The sequence below is a fragment of the Argiope bruennichi genome, chromosome 3 (genome assembly GCF_947563725.1).
Source record: "Argiope bruennichi chromosome 3, qqArgBrue1.1, whole genome shotgun sequence".
NCBI classification, from domain to species: Eukaryota; Metazoa; Arthropoda; class Arachnida; order Araneae; family Araneidae; genus Argiope; species Argiope bruennichi.
Genome location: NC_079153.1, coordinates 103,772,962 through 103,787,606, shown reverse-complemented (window position 1 = coordinate 103,787,606; position 14,645 = coordinate 103,772,962). Strand labels below are relative to the sequence as shown.

Here is a 14,645-nt window from a genome sequence, read left to right as displayed (position 1 = left end):
TTATGACTGCAACACCTGCCATTCAGTTTTGCACAACTTTATAATACATATAGCAGTTGATAATTACTAGATCCACAAAATCGGCAAATGCATGTGCTGGTTATATATATATATATTGTTGTTTCATAGATAACATGTTAGATAACCGTCGCACAGATTAATGCCTCCCATATGTATACTGTATATGTCACCACGATAGTAAGTTGTGTCACATCACCTTTCTTGAAACTCCTTTGACCAACTGCAACAGGTTCCTACAGATTCACTCGTTATACAATTTGAAAACGGATTCGTCGTCCTCGTCATCTGACCGCGGTTCAAAATTACAAGGTCCGTCCCAAAATAGCCCTAGTGTTGCTTCAAACGGGACTTTAATATAACTAAACCAACCAAACCAATTGAAAACGGATTCGTCACTTCTATTTTGCAAGGCACATTTTATGATTTTGTGTAACCCACTTCTCTTTTTTTCATGATTATATGATTTCCCCCCCCCCCCTTTTTTTTTTTTTTAGAAATTGCACTATACTTTTTTATTATTGTTCCAGTTAGATATTTTCCTTCCTTTTCAGAGCAAATACTCTTAAGTTGATACTAGTCAAGTATCTGTCAATGTAAATAATATTTTCATTATTATCGGGCACATTCTTGGTTATACAATTCTCACTCTTGATCTAGATTCTTTCATGTCGGCTTTAGGCAAAGTTTCCCTTTGAATCTTTCGTCAACAGATCGAAAAAATCACTTTGCTCTAAAGTTCAGTTACTTCTTCATGAATCGAAATTCCTAGATAGAAAAATTATAAATTCTAACTCCATACAGGTTATATATGAAGCATTATTGAAATCTTAATTCATGGCTTATCATTGTGATAAACCTTCTTTATTAAATATATAATATTTATTTGAATAATATAAAATAAATATGCAAATGAAAAATATTGAAGACATTATTTTAAAAGTAAATTATTAAAAAATTACTCATTTTTACTCTATTTTCTTGTAGTCGTCATTTTTGACATGTCATGAATTCACAAGGATTAGTTTAAAGTCAAGATTTAGCTATTCATTAAAAGTGAAAACCAGATTTATAGATATTAAAGCACATGCATTTTTCCATTGAAATTTAGCAATGAAAGGAGAGAAAAAAAAGGGTAAAAGTATATGGACACATGTATTCAGGACTGAAAAGGATAAACAATTAAGTATAAAAAACAATGCCTTAATTTTAACCTCAAATACATTTTTAATAATAAAAAAAAAACATAAAACAATTTAAGATACTTTCTATCTTTTTCAAGTTCCTTAAAAAGTTAACAATTACATGTTGAAAATCAAATACTAAAAGGAATAAATGTTGGCACGGAAATTCCATAATAAGTACAACAGGACATAATTATGAATACAACTGATGTAAATAAGTTTATTCTTATGCAGTTATAGCATAATGAAATACATAACTGATAGAAAATTCTAAACAAACAACAGGCATTCTTGTAATTCACATAATAGTTTAATAAAAAATTAAATTCACAATACTTATGCTTACAAGTACTAGAATGACAATCTTGGGAAGTTTAACAATAGCATAATTGAAAATGGACATTTTAAATATCTAAAGAGGGAAGATATATAGAAAACAGAATTTGATTCTGAATATTTTCTTAGATATTTTGATAGAAATAGAAGCTAATGGTGATCTAAATTTTCACATGAAATGCTATTTGTTAAACACCTTTTTTTCATGTTATTCAAAACTAGTTCAATTTTTAATTAATATAAACTCTAAATATTTTAATTGAAATTTCAAACATATTAACTGAAATTTTAGATCATTTTTGACTGATTCCTGAATGATAGAATTACATTGAAATACACCCAACTACCTTTCTTATAAATAAACTCCAAGTTTCATTAACTTTCATAAATTGTAATTTATTACATCGTTGGATAACGTATGCAATTGTTCTTTTATATAGTTCCCCCATAGTAATTTTATATAGTAATATAAATGTTTGCATCTGGAGTTGCAATTTCCATTTAGTAACTAAACACAGCAAAAATACTCGTACTAATACTAACAATTCTAAATTATTATTTATAAATAAAAAAAAGAAAGAAAAGCCAGCATTTGCTTCAATGATCCAATTTTTAAAACTCAAAAGCTAATATTGCCTTTTTCAGATACAATAAGACACAAATTTTTTTTTAAAAAAAGGGGTGAGGAGGTAGGAATCAATATAATTCTTCTTATTAGTTTTAAATATACTTTGTCATTTCACTTTCAATGTGAACTGAAAAATTAACAACATTTTTGTTAATACTTTTGTAAATATGTCAATACCAAATTATTCTAATTTCCTAAGTAAAAATAATAAGACTGGCCGATACTTTTCAAATTAATTTTATAAACATTTTATAGAAGAATAAATACTACGAAAACATTTTAAATAGGATTTTAAAATAAATAGTTTTGTAATGTATGAGGAAAATTTATTATTTTTTCATACAGACATGGCAGTTACAGTTAGCTTATTGAGCAATGTCTCAGAAATAACATATTGTACATTTTAAAATTCACAACAATCAACAATGTCAAATGTTGTTTATACATTTTCAATCAAAAGTATGCAATACATTTTATGAATATGCAGGAAAACGGTATGCACCATTCTTTAGCAGAATATCACTGAAATGCTGATATATAATAAAAATTGTCAAAGAAATCATATTTTACTTTCCATGAAAAGAGAATAACAATTTCAAAAACTTTTTATGTACTTGAATTTTATGAATTTACTAAGAGAATTAATTTCTTCCCTTACAAGAACTAGACAAAAAATGCTTTAGGTAATATCATGTAAACTATTTTCAGAAATATTAATAATTTCACGGTATTATATTTTGTAATTGTTCAGTAAATTACAATTATTATAAGTAAATTTTTCAATAATACTCATCACCAAAAAGATATAAAAATTGTAGATGCAACTATTCTTAATAAGCAGATTTCAAATTCTGACAGAAATAAAAATTTTAATTGAAAATAAAAAGCTGTTAATTTAAAGCAAAAGACATAACAGAATATGTTATGTAAATATGTTAGAAACAGAATATTTACAGCTTTTTTTCAAAATGAATTGATTTTATATCTATAGATAATTTTCATCCACTTAATTTAATAAATATAATTTGTAAATTTCTTAGTGAACGGAAACAATACAAATATTGCTCTTTAAGCAATTAGAATTAAAAGAGAGCATCACATTATTGTATTTAAAAAAAATCTAAAAATAAATAAAATGTAGAGAAAACTGTACAAAATCTCTTAACATGTCAAAATTTCCAACAGTTTGATTATAAAACATCTTTCTAAACTCACTTTTAACAATAAACATCCATACATCTCCAATCACACTTTTAACAAGTCTTTTTCCCAACTGTACAATATCTTATATAACATTTTTACAATGCTTACCCATATTTTGAAGCATTAAATAAATTTTCAAAGCTAACTTTTCTATTAACAACACTATAAAAAGAGCTTAGTTAACTGCAGCAATTCTTAAAAAGGAAACAATATGATGTAAAATAAAAAATCTACAAATAAAAGATTTCATCAATAATCAAATCAACACTACAGTAATTTAACATTGAGATCTACATACAGAACCCATTTTAAATGTAAAAACAATGCTACCTTAAATTGTAACAAATATAATCAAACACTGCTAAAAAGCTTTTAGATTAAAATTGACATAACTGCAACAAAATGGATAAATATGCAATACATAATGAATATGACAAAAAAGTATCACCAAACAAATAAACACAATCTGATGGAAAAAATATTCATTTTAAAAACACAAACTACAGATTTATTGGCACCAATATTTTTATCCAGAAGTACCAAAGTACATTCTTTTTAAAAAGAGACAAAACAAACAATATAAAATTCTTTTATCACGAATACTACAGATAAAAATTAAATAATTACTGTTGAAAGGAAAATAAGTTTAAATTTCTTTGAACAAGAAACAATTTCTTGAAACTCTTAAAAAGAAGAAAAATTATATACATAAATTAGTGGTATAAACAATTTCACAATTATCCGTTAAACAAAAGAGAAAAAATTACATACAACAGAATTGTAGTTGCTCAAAATAATGTGTATAATTCAAATTGAAAATGTATTCATGTGAGACATGTTCACATTTTCAATCACAATGAATTTGATATATATCACTATATCAAGAGTAGATTCTCCAGAAGTTTGTTTAATAAAATCTATGACCTTGAGGTTTATTAAATCATTTTAATATATTTCTTCTCACCAGCTTTTTTAAAAAAAATATTCATTCCAAAAATTAAAACTGCCCAGTAAAAGATAAATAGCAATAAAAAAAGAAATTTGTTGTGAATCAGTATAGATGACTTATAGTATTGTACTTAGTGAATAAACATTTTTGTGCATTATTTGAAATAAAATCTCATAGTTCATAAAATGTAATAATTTTTTTTTCCATATATTCTGACAGTTTTTTTTTTTTTCAAGGCAGGTGGATATACTTTGAAATTTGATTTTCGGATTCTAATTTACCTAATCTATATTTTAAGAAGAAATTCAACTGTCACAAAAAATATCAAAATACAAAGTCAAAATGAATATATAATAATAAAAAACCCACACATTAGAAAACAGACATATACATGGAAAACAAAGAAGGGAGGGCTTTATCACTAAATCTGAGATAAAATTTTCAAAATATTTATCATCTTATTCATCCAGAGAAACAAAATTTTCATAACAGGAGGAAAAAATCAATAAAATGTAAATGCAAGATTAATAAAAAGAATGAAACATAAAATCATAATTATCTCTTTGTTTTCATGTTTTCCATTTAATTCACTGAATAACCAATAATTACAATCCCACACTTTTAAATTTTATAAACTGAATTTGTTTTTAATCAATTTAATGAAAACTAATATTTTATCAGAGAAAATACAAAGAAATATGCAAATAAGCAAGCATAATGTGCCTTTGAACGGAATATTATGAGCAAAACATACTGATTTATTCACATCATCACTTAAATAGAACACAAAATTTGAGCAACTGCCATTCCAATTCAACTAACATGAACAAATAAAGGAATGTAACTGAATCAAAGCAAGTAAAATTAATTCTTAGGAATCAATAAAATTTAAAAACGGAATTCTCACGATTAATTAGTATAGACAAATATATATATAAAAAAACATTGAGGGGGGGGGGAGAAAAAATTAACAATTAGTGAGTAGTTTATTAATCACTGAAATCACTTTCTGCTGACTCCTCACTTTCATCTTCTGAATGATATGACACTGGAGCTCCAGGTGGTGCTTCAGCATCAGGATTACTGGAAAAATTAAAAAGAGTTGGAAATATATAAATTATTTGAAAAAATTATTATCAAACCCTTTCCTTCTTTCTTTAGAGATTTCAGACAAAAACATTATCTATAGGAACTTAAAATCTTCCCAATGACAATTTCTTTCTAACATTTGGAATACTGAAATTCATTATAAACACAAACACAATTTAAAACAATTAAACTAGTGATTTTGCTTGTTTAAAATTTTTTATTTGACAAAGAGATGAAAATATTTTGTTGTCAAGAAATAGTCATCTTAGAAGAAGATTTTTTTATTTGATTTTTTACTAAGATTAAGGTGGGAAAAGATGTCTAGCATGTTATAAGCAGTTTTAGATATATTTTCCTCTATTAATAATAAATAATCTTTATTAACAACAGACATATTTTTACAATAACAATTTTATATGTTCAAATCTTTAAAAATGCTTTGAAAAAATTAAATTTCTTTCCTTACCAAAAATTAGTATGAGTATTTTTTGATAGTAAAAATATGCAAATTCAAAATTTATGTGAATAAAATAAAAATTATGTTTTTTTTTTCTTTTTTCCCCCCCTTTTCTTAACCTCTGTGCTTAGCAGATAATCTAACGAATCTCTCTCTGTTTTTTAAAGATTCAGAATTTCAATTTTTTGATTTAAAAAAAACTTGGTAAGGAGAAAAAAAAAAAAAAAAAAAAGAAGATATCAGTATTTTTTTTTTAATGTTCAAAAAGCCAGGTTTGATAAAGTTGTAAAAGTCAAATTTATCCAATAAACACTTCAAGAAATAATATAACTGTTTGTATGCCATTTTAAACTAAACAATTTAGCCCAACTCAATTTGATCTTTAAATTAATTAGAAAAACATTTCTTTGGAAAAGTGTGAAGTAAAAAACTGATGATATAATTAAATTCAGTAAAAGAAGAAGAAACGGAGAAAATAAAGTTAACTCAAATTTATAAAGAATGTTTCCTTTCAGAAATACTTTTTTAATAACACATGAACAATTATGTATTGAAAAATAATTTTATATTTAAAAAACTACCCAAGAGTAAAACTGTAATAAAAGTAAAATGAAAATTTAAAAAATAAATAAATTGGAATAAAATTCAATATAGTGTATTGAAATATATGCCGGGCAATATTAAAAAAACAATAAAGAAAAAATATACAGTTGAAAAAGATATCTAAGCAATCTTTCTCAACATAGAATATAAACATTAAAAACTCTTTTCTCTATTTAAAAAGCAGACGTTTTCTAAAAACCATGACATCAATAAAGATGGAATTAAATAAAATTTAACACATAATTAAATACAAAGATTTTCAAAGAATAAACTTCTTCGTAAAAAATAATTACATCTTTTATGAATAATATATATATATATATATATATGCATGCATGCAATAAAAATGATAAAATTTAAATATTTCCATTTCAATATTGGGATCGAAATGAAAAAAAAATCATGAAATTTCAGTATTTTAGTCTGGAATTCAAAACATTATATTTATTAAAAAATAATAATAATCTTACTTTAAAATTGAAGGGTCAACTCCTTCTGCAGTCATTTTTAATTGAACAGCACCAGGTGGAACTCCCTATAAAAATTCAATAAGAATAAAACCTTTATATTTTTCATTCAGCTAGTAATTATTATTAAAAATTATCAGCATTTCATTGTCAAAACATATTACAAATAATTAATCAATTGATTACAAATGTAGTAACAAAAAATGTCATATCGATCAAATATATCCAGAAGAGCTGAAATATTAACCATCTGGTGCACTGTTATTATATCTTTATTTTTAAATCATGAAATACAGATTAAATTGAAAAAAAAACTCCCCATTGCTATTTAATCTTTTCTTTCTTTCTTTCTTTTTCTTCTTCTTCTTCTTTTTTTTTTTTTTTTTTGATAAGCTTTACTCAAACTCTAAAACTAGTTTAATAATATGCCATAGCTAATTTTCAGTAGCTATTCACTTAAAGTGCGAATTTAATTAAGATAATTTTTTAATAAGACTATCTTTTGTGAGAGAATACATTTTTCATTTAAAATAATCTTTTATTGTTCTATAATTGAAACCAATAAAATTTTTTTGGTTGAATTTCCTTTTAATTAAGATTTTAGCGGATATTCTGTGAATGACATTTGAAAGATAACTAGAAGGCAGTGATACACAGAGAAGTTGTCTGTCAACAGTTAACACTTTTTCTAGAAATTAGAGGCCTTCAATATTTGGCCAATTACAACAACTTTATCAATTAAAACATAATTAATGGGATGAATTTAATATAGAAAAGATTGTTGTTTGATTGATAGAAATGGAAAAATGTGATTTAAATGCATTTGTGGTGGTGAAATTTTTTGTTTAAAGTTTCTTGGGAGAAATTTTAGGTGGTTGGTTCATTCATTAGGTCTTATTGGTACAAGAGCCATATTTGATCAAGGTGCAAAAAACTTATAGTTGATTAACCTTCTGAATTCCTTTGGTTTGTGAGTCTATATTTTGTAAGACATTCTTGGGACCAAGTTTCTAAAAATTCAGTTGAAAAATAGTTTCAGAAAGTGGGATTTCCAGGTCCACAAATTAGAATGTGGTAAAAATGATGAAGTCATTTTTTTTTTTATTACACCCTTCAGAAAAAGTCATATGGAAAGAAGTTGTACCTGGGATAGACTTTAATGATTATGCCATATGTGATGATCGACTGCCTATATGCACAAATAAGAATAAAGTTGTTGATTTATTGGAATCAATGAATAGCAATTCTCTCTTTAAAATTGCTACTTTTTCTGATATTTTACATGGTTTGGAACTGTGAAAACATAACTAATGTAGCAAATGATGTAGAATTTCTTATTGTCATAAAGAAAAGGGGGGAAAAAAACTTCTTGTAGGCAGAAATCAAACAATAGTCAGTATATATTTTAAAATTTCAAATTAACTAGTGCAAAATTATTTATGGCATTTTTAGCTGCTGAATAAAAATTGTATGATTTCTAACTGTGAATATTTTTGTGTAGTTGTTTATTGAGGGCTGCTTCATAAGGTAAATGCAAATTTTTTCCCCCCTTCTTTTTGTTTTGAAGACTGATATTATGAACAACCCCTCATTTAACAAATACAATTTTCAATCAAGAAACTATTCTATTTGTTTTAGAGAAAGTCATTCTTATATTTAACAGTATGCTTTGATGGAAGAGCCAAAGCTACATATGTGATAAGAAGCATAGATTACAAATTAAATAAAAGTAGAAGTTAAAATCGTACTAAGGAGTTAAAAGAATAAGATTGATTATTTAAATGGATGAGTTTGAATTCCATCATAACATTTGCATATCACATTTCAAATTGAATTACAAATTTTTATTACAATTCAGGGGAAAATAGTAAGGAAATGGAATTGATGTCATAAAAAAAAGGTAAATTTGAGTATTAAGATAATGCAAAGACCATTTTTGTAAGATAATTATTTTGAAAGATATGAGTATCAATTTTCATAAGCAAATCATAGAGATTAGCCATCTGACAATGAGTATACATATTTTGTGTTTGATTAAACTTTGTTGGAATTCTATTTCTTGATTTTTTTTTATATCTTCTTTCCACTAAGTGAATGGACTGTTTGGTGATATGGTGGACTATCTCTAGAACATTTCTAATAACATTTTGCAGCTTCCTTAATTAGTGAAGTGGTGAATTAAGAGCAGTTATAAAAAAGTTGAATGGAGTAGTTTAAAATATAACAATTTATTTATATTTGACTGTTGCCATTTGGTAATAAGTAATAAGAGTGGCTTCTATACCACTGTATATTAGAATTTACATATATATTATGAATTTTTAATACTGCTTCCCTGTGCAGTAAGTTTCATGGTAAGAAAGATAGTTTTACAGATATATTAATAACTAGGTCAGTGATGCTTTGGCCTTGGTAATGAATTGAGAAATAAACATGAAAGACTTATAATCTTTGAGTATCTTAGTGATTTTGCCATCAGAACTTGAGTTCCATAATTTATTTTAAATTATTCAATGCCCCTATCAGAGGAGTTATACAAATATAAAAGACAGAATCAACCGAGTCAAGACATCCGAGTAACTGTATTGATCAAAATCTCTCTCTTGATCTCCTATAAATTTTCTTATTGTTTGTTATGGTTGCTTATTACCTATTTTCTGCTGTTCTGTATATATTTTGGGAAAGCTTTTTTTACCTGTGAATCCAATTTTGATGTACAATAAAGTACTGTTATATAGCACTCCTTTACTGAGCCAGTAGGATTTTTTTTTTATTGTACAACTCATGGATGATTTTCGATTTTTCTATAATATATTTTATATAATTTTTTACAATCAAATTTACTTTATTTTAAGACTTTTAAACTTCTAAAATTTTATTAGTTTCAAATTTCGCGCCAAATGACTCTGGGCACATCAAATTCTAAACAGATATTTATGTATTGTTTCAACTACAGTAAAAAAACATTTAAATGGAATAATAAGTTATTCATTATCTCATCATTTAGATCACAAACTGTGCATGATGTATTAATGCATTTCATTTTTAATTGAGATTATCACTAATGTTAGAAGCTTCAATATTGATTTTAGTTAAATTTACAAATGTTATCAAATTATTTAGTTATTTCAATATATTAAAAATCTTTTTAAGTTAAAATATGATTACCAAAGTCCTAAAGTCACCAAATCCAACTACAGTAAAACAGCAGTTATAAAAAGATAGTGTTGGTAGAACTGTCCTTCACACTTCCAACAAATATAATTTATAATCAACAATATTTTGTGAAAGGACAATTCATATACCATAAACAGTAGAAATATTTTGAAATTAGAAACTGATTTAAGCTGTATGCAATTAAACTTGATGAAAAATGAAAAGAATATATTGTGGGGTTCATTTGGGTTCCTTAAATAGTTCAATTAATATAACATTTATTAGTACTTGTATATTAAACATATGCCATTAGCAAACTCTAAACGTAATCGCATGTTGATGGTGAGCACAGTCAAATCCTAACTATAATTAACATGCAATTTTTCTTATTTGTCTGGGTCTCTCCAGGCAGATCTTATTGACAATGCATTGTTAGTATTGAAATTCTTCAGGATGTACAATTTCAAAGACTTGATATAGCTCTGTTGTTCTTGGGGGTGTGCAAAAATGACAACATGACATATTTAATTACCAATATGCAGTTATACATAAATGTTGGTAGAAGTTTATTCACAACTTATGTTGGCACTTATTAAATCTTCAGTACCAGAGTGCACTGCTTTAGTTGCCTGCACAGAACTAGAAAGAGTAACAACAAAACCCATCTCTGGTATTTTGAATTAGATGCGATTTGTATTCTTTAATTCTCAGCCTTACAATTTTAATTTATTTTCTTCATTCTTTGTTTAAAATAAATGTAGATAAATTTTATTTATTAACCATACATTTTTAGTGAAATGAGTTTACTTCATTATAAGCAGATGAAGCTTAACTCACAGTAATTAGCTAACTTTTATGAAAGACATTAATTGATCTAATTAAGTAAGAAGGTATTTGAAAAATATTTATTTCATTAAGAAATTAATTCAATAAGCATATAAAAATATCTGAGATATAATAGAATATGTTTCTCAAATTTATCATTTTCTTAAAACGTTTTATAGCTAAAACTTTTTAATGTCTACATACCATATTAATCATTTTAAAATATTTCGCAAATCGAGGATCCTGAGACACAGTCATTTTTGGCTTTTGTTCTTCTTTAGGCTGAGCTTCGACAGATGCAGCAACGTTTGATGCAGCCGTTTCAGATTGTGGCTTAGTTGTTGGAGATTCAGAAGCACCAGTTTCATTTTGAATAGCTGTGGCAGGCTCAGTAGATTCTACATTAGCAGTAACATCATCTAATCCTGGTATAGATGCTAGCTTCAAAATGAAAAGTATATAATAATGATATAAAAAAAATATATAAAAAAATATAGTACAATAAAACTGCAGCTAAAAGTATGCTGTAAAAGCAACAATGAAAATAATAGTAATAATAAAATTTGAATTATTCTAAGGATCAAAATAAAGAGTTACATATATAAAACACAAAATATTTTCCATCAACTACATGAGTATTAATAAAAATAAGTTAACAAAACAAAGATTATAAAAAGATTTTATTAGTTATCATTAAATAAAATTTTTTGAAGAAAACTTTTTGAAGTGCTACATATACAAAACATAAAATATTTTCATCACCTACATGAATATTAATGAAAATAAATTAATGAAACAAATTATAAAAAGATTTAAAGAAATACCAGCAATTTAGAGGATTTTTAAAATTATCTCCTACAAAGAAAATGCAATAAAAATTTCTTTTAATATGTTTATTGAAATATTACCCTAACTGGGGAAAAGGGTCAAAACCTATATCTAAACATTCTTTCATCTAAATTTTTGCATTTTTTTTTTAATGATTAAGATAAGACAACCATTAGTTTTAACAAAACAAAAAAAAGCAAAACTTTCAGGATTTAAATGCCATAGATCAAATTTTGAATTAATAATATAATGTAACAATTGAAGAAAAAAAATTCAAATAATTAAATGCTGAAGATTAAAAGCTTTAGATAATTTATAAAAATCATATCTTCTGCTCTATGAAAAGAAAAAAGCAACTTGATAAAAAGAAAAGTAACAGTACATAAATTTATTATAAACACAAGACATTAGTCTGATTTCAATACCATGAAAAATGTTAATAAAAGAAGTCAAAAATATGTTTGGATTTTACAAAATTTACATAAAGAGAGAAACAAATATATATTAGTATATAGTATTAAATGAGCATGAATGATATAAAAAGAAAAACACAAAGGAAAGAAACAGAAGAGAAATGAATCCATAGGAAGAAAGAAAATAATTTTTGACATCTCATAAGCATGATATATTGCATATTTTATAATAAATAAATGATATTTTAATCAAAAGATTGTATAATTTTTGTGCTAATGAGGTGATGACTTAAACGAAGTGAATGCAAAATTTTTGAATTACACATTTTCTAAAAATACATTTTTATCACTCACATAAAATGTAACGAATTCATTTAATGTAATAAAACAATACCTTTGCTTCAAGTATACACATGGAAGCTTCTAGTCGTTGTATTCGAATCAACAAGTTTTCCAGTTTTTCATCACAAACCGATGAAAAATGATTAAGAAAGGAGGTTGTTCTAATCAAGAAATGATTTAAGAATGTCAAAGTCCGTTTCTGGTTAAGCGGATCAACCTACAGTATTAAAAAAGAAATAATGTTATATAAATGTCTTTTAAATTGGAAATTTTTTTTTTAAATTGAGAGGGCGTATTGCTTAAAAATAAAATTTACAGAAAATTATAAGTTTTTAACCTTAGAATAATCCACTCCAGATCCCACAATCGGCAAACCATCGGAATCCATAATAAATAAACAATTACGATTACCAACGATTCACAATTGCACTGAGATATGTAGTTTCACTATTTACATTTATAATGATTTTCAAAATCAGAAACTATCGCCGCAGTTGCAGAACACAACCATAGATTGCGGTCTGTCAGTGTTGCCAGTCTATAAAAACAATAGAAAGATAAAATAGAAAATTTTTTATGAAGAAATCAAAACTTAATTTTAAATTTAAAAGATCAAAGGAATATTTTACATATTTAAATAGTCAAAACAATATTATTTTTTCATTTTGAAATCCTTAAATTAGTTTATAAGTAAACTTTTAGCTTCTACAAATAACAGCATAACTGTTTTATGTTGTTTAAAAATTTTTAAGAGTGCTATTATTCCTTAATATTATTTAAATTCATAATCATCATGAATTATAACTTTATTTAAGTATTTTCTTTTCCGGAAAATCCCCTTTGTTCACCGGAAGAGCTAAATAAAACGGTGTTTTATGATCACTAAAGATGGCATTAGTTGTGTTATTTGACTGAAATTCATACAACTCGTGTGAAAAATGCTTGATTTTTACAAATATGTCATCAAATAACTTTTATGCTGTTAGAGAATTTCTGTATAACGTTAAAAGTTCTCAAAAAGACCATTAATTATTCGTTTTCATCCGTGCATACATATCACTGAATCAAAATGGATTCTGCTCCAACTTTGCAAATAGTCTGTCAAGCAATATATTCACTTTACCATAATCCAGATCCTGTAGAAAAAGAAAAGGCATCCAATTACTTAGGCGAATTACAAGGATCGGTAAGTGTGAGAATAAACTGCTGTAAACTTCATTTTATCTTCCTATAGTATCAGAGTAATACGATCCTTTAGTGTGTCCTTGCATGTAAATTAGTTTGGCAAAACTTTGATTTCTTGCATCGATTTCACTCGAGAAATTGTTCTGAAATTCTAAAACATTTTATATTTAATAGATGTCAATCTAACCCATATGTTTATTTAGCTGGATTTTGCTAATTGCGTGTCTTAGTGTATTAAGGCAGAATTGTCATCTAATATTCGACCTGTGTTATTAAAATAAGGTTTAGATTAATTTTATTTAACTTTTTTATGTCGGACACGACAGAAGTTTTTTTCAGTGATGTTATATTTATCTCGCTTTAATTTATATCATCAAAAGCTTTTTAATATTTTTCGTCAGATGACTCACAAACGTGTCTGTTATTATTTGAAATTTTATCAATCATGTGTTATGTTATGTATACATATATTGATGCTTCTTTTATCAAAGGGAGTGAATTGAGATTAGGAAAATTTTCAAATTAATTTTTACTTTAAATGCTCTATAAATACTGAAAACAGTCTAGGTTGTATCATAATTATATATCTTAAAGTTGAAAAAAAATTACTATCATTTATTCTCTCAAACATTCCTGAACAGCATTAATGTTTGTTTTTGCAAAATGTTTTTCTTCTTCTTTTTTTTTATCACAGTAAAAGATCTTATTTGTTATATAATTTAATCTAAAAAATAGGTGGAGGCATTCTGAATTTAAACAGAGAGAGAGAATGTAAATCTTTATTTATATAGGGATAGAATATACAGATAGTAACTTTATAATGTATTATAATGAGTCTGTATACAAAGAGTCTATTCTAGTATTTTTTAAATTTTAATTGCTTCAAATTAGTTTTAAAATGCTAAATGTAAATAATAATAATTTTGACTTAAAACAAGAATATGATTTTAAGAAAAATAAGC

General features: G+C 25.6%; 2 protein-coding genes across 2 annotated transcripts in view; one reads left to right on the top strand and one right to left on the bottom strand.

The window, feature by feature from the left end:
* Positions 1-1,337: 1,337 nt before the first annotated feature.
* Positions 1,338-13,019, bottom strand: LOC129963961 (WASH complex subunit 3-like). The gene is made up of 5 exons (XM_056078591.1): positions 12,836-13,019; positions 12,551-12,715; positions 11,120-11,356; positions 6,938-7,002; positions 1,338-5,401 (listed from the first exon to the last, which is right to left on the bottom strand). The coding sequence occupies exons 1-5, from the start codon at positions 12,884-12,886 to the stop codon at positions 5,308-5,310; spliced, it is 612 nt and encodes a 203-aa protein (XP_055934566.1). The 5' UTR covers positions 12,887-13,019; the 3' UTR covers positions 1,338-5,307.
* A 382-nt stretch (positions 13,020-13,401) lies between these two features.
* LOC129962729 (transportin-3-like) overlaps positions 13,402-14,645 on the top strand; it is a 49,060-nt gene continuing 47,816 nt past the window's right edge. The window contains exon 1 of the mRNA XM_056076683.1: positions 13,402-13,684. Coding sequence (XP_055932658.1) covers positions 13,568-13,684 — 117 coding nt within the window. The 5' untranslated portion in view covers positions 13,402-13,567. The remainder of the gene's footprint in view (positions 13,685-14,645) is intronic.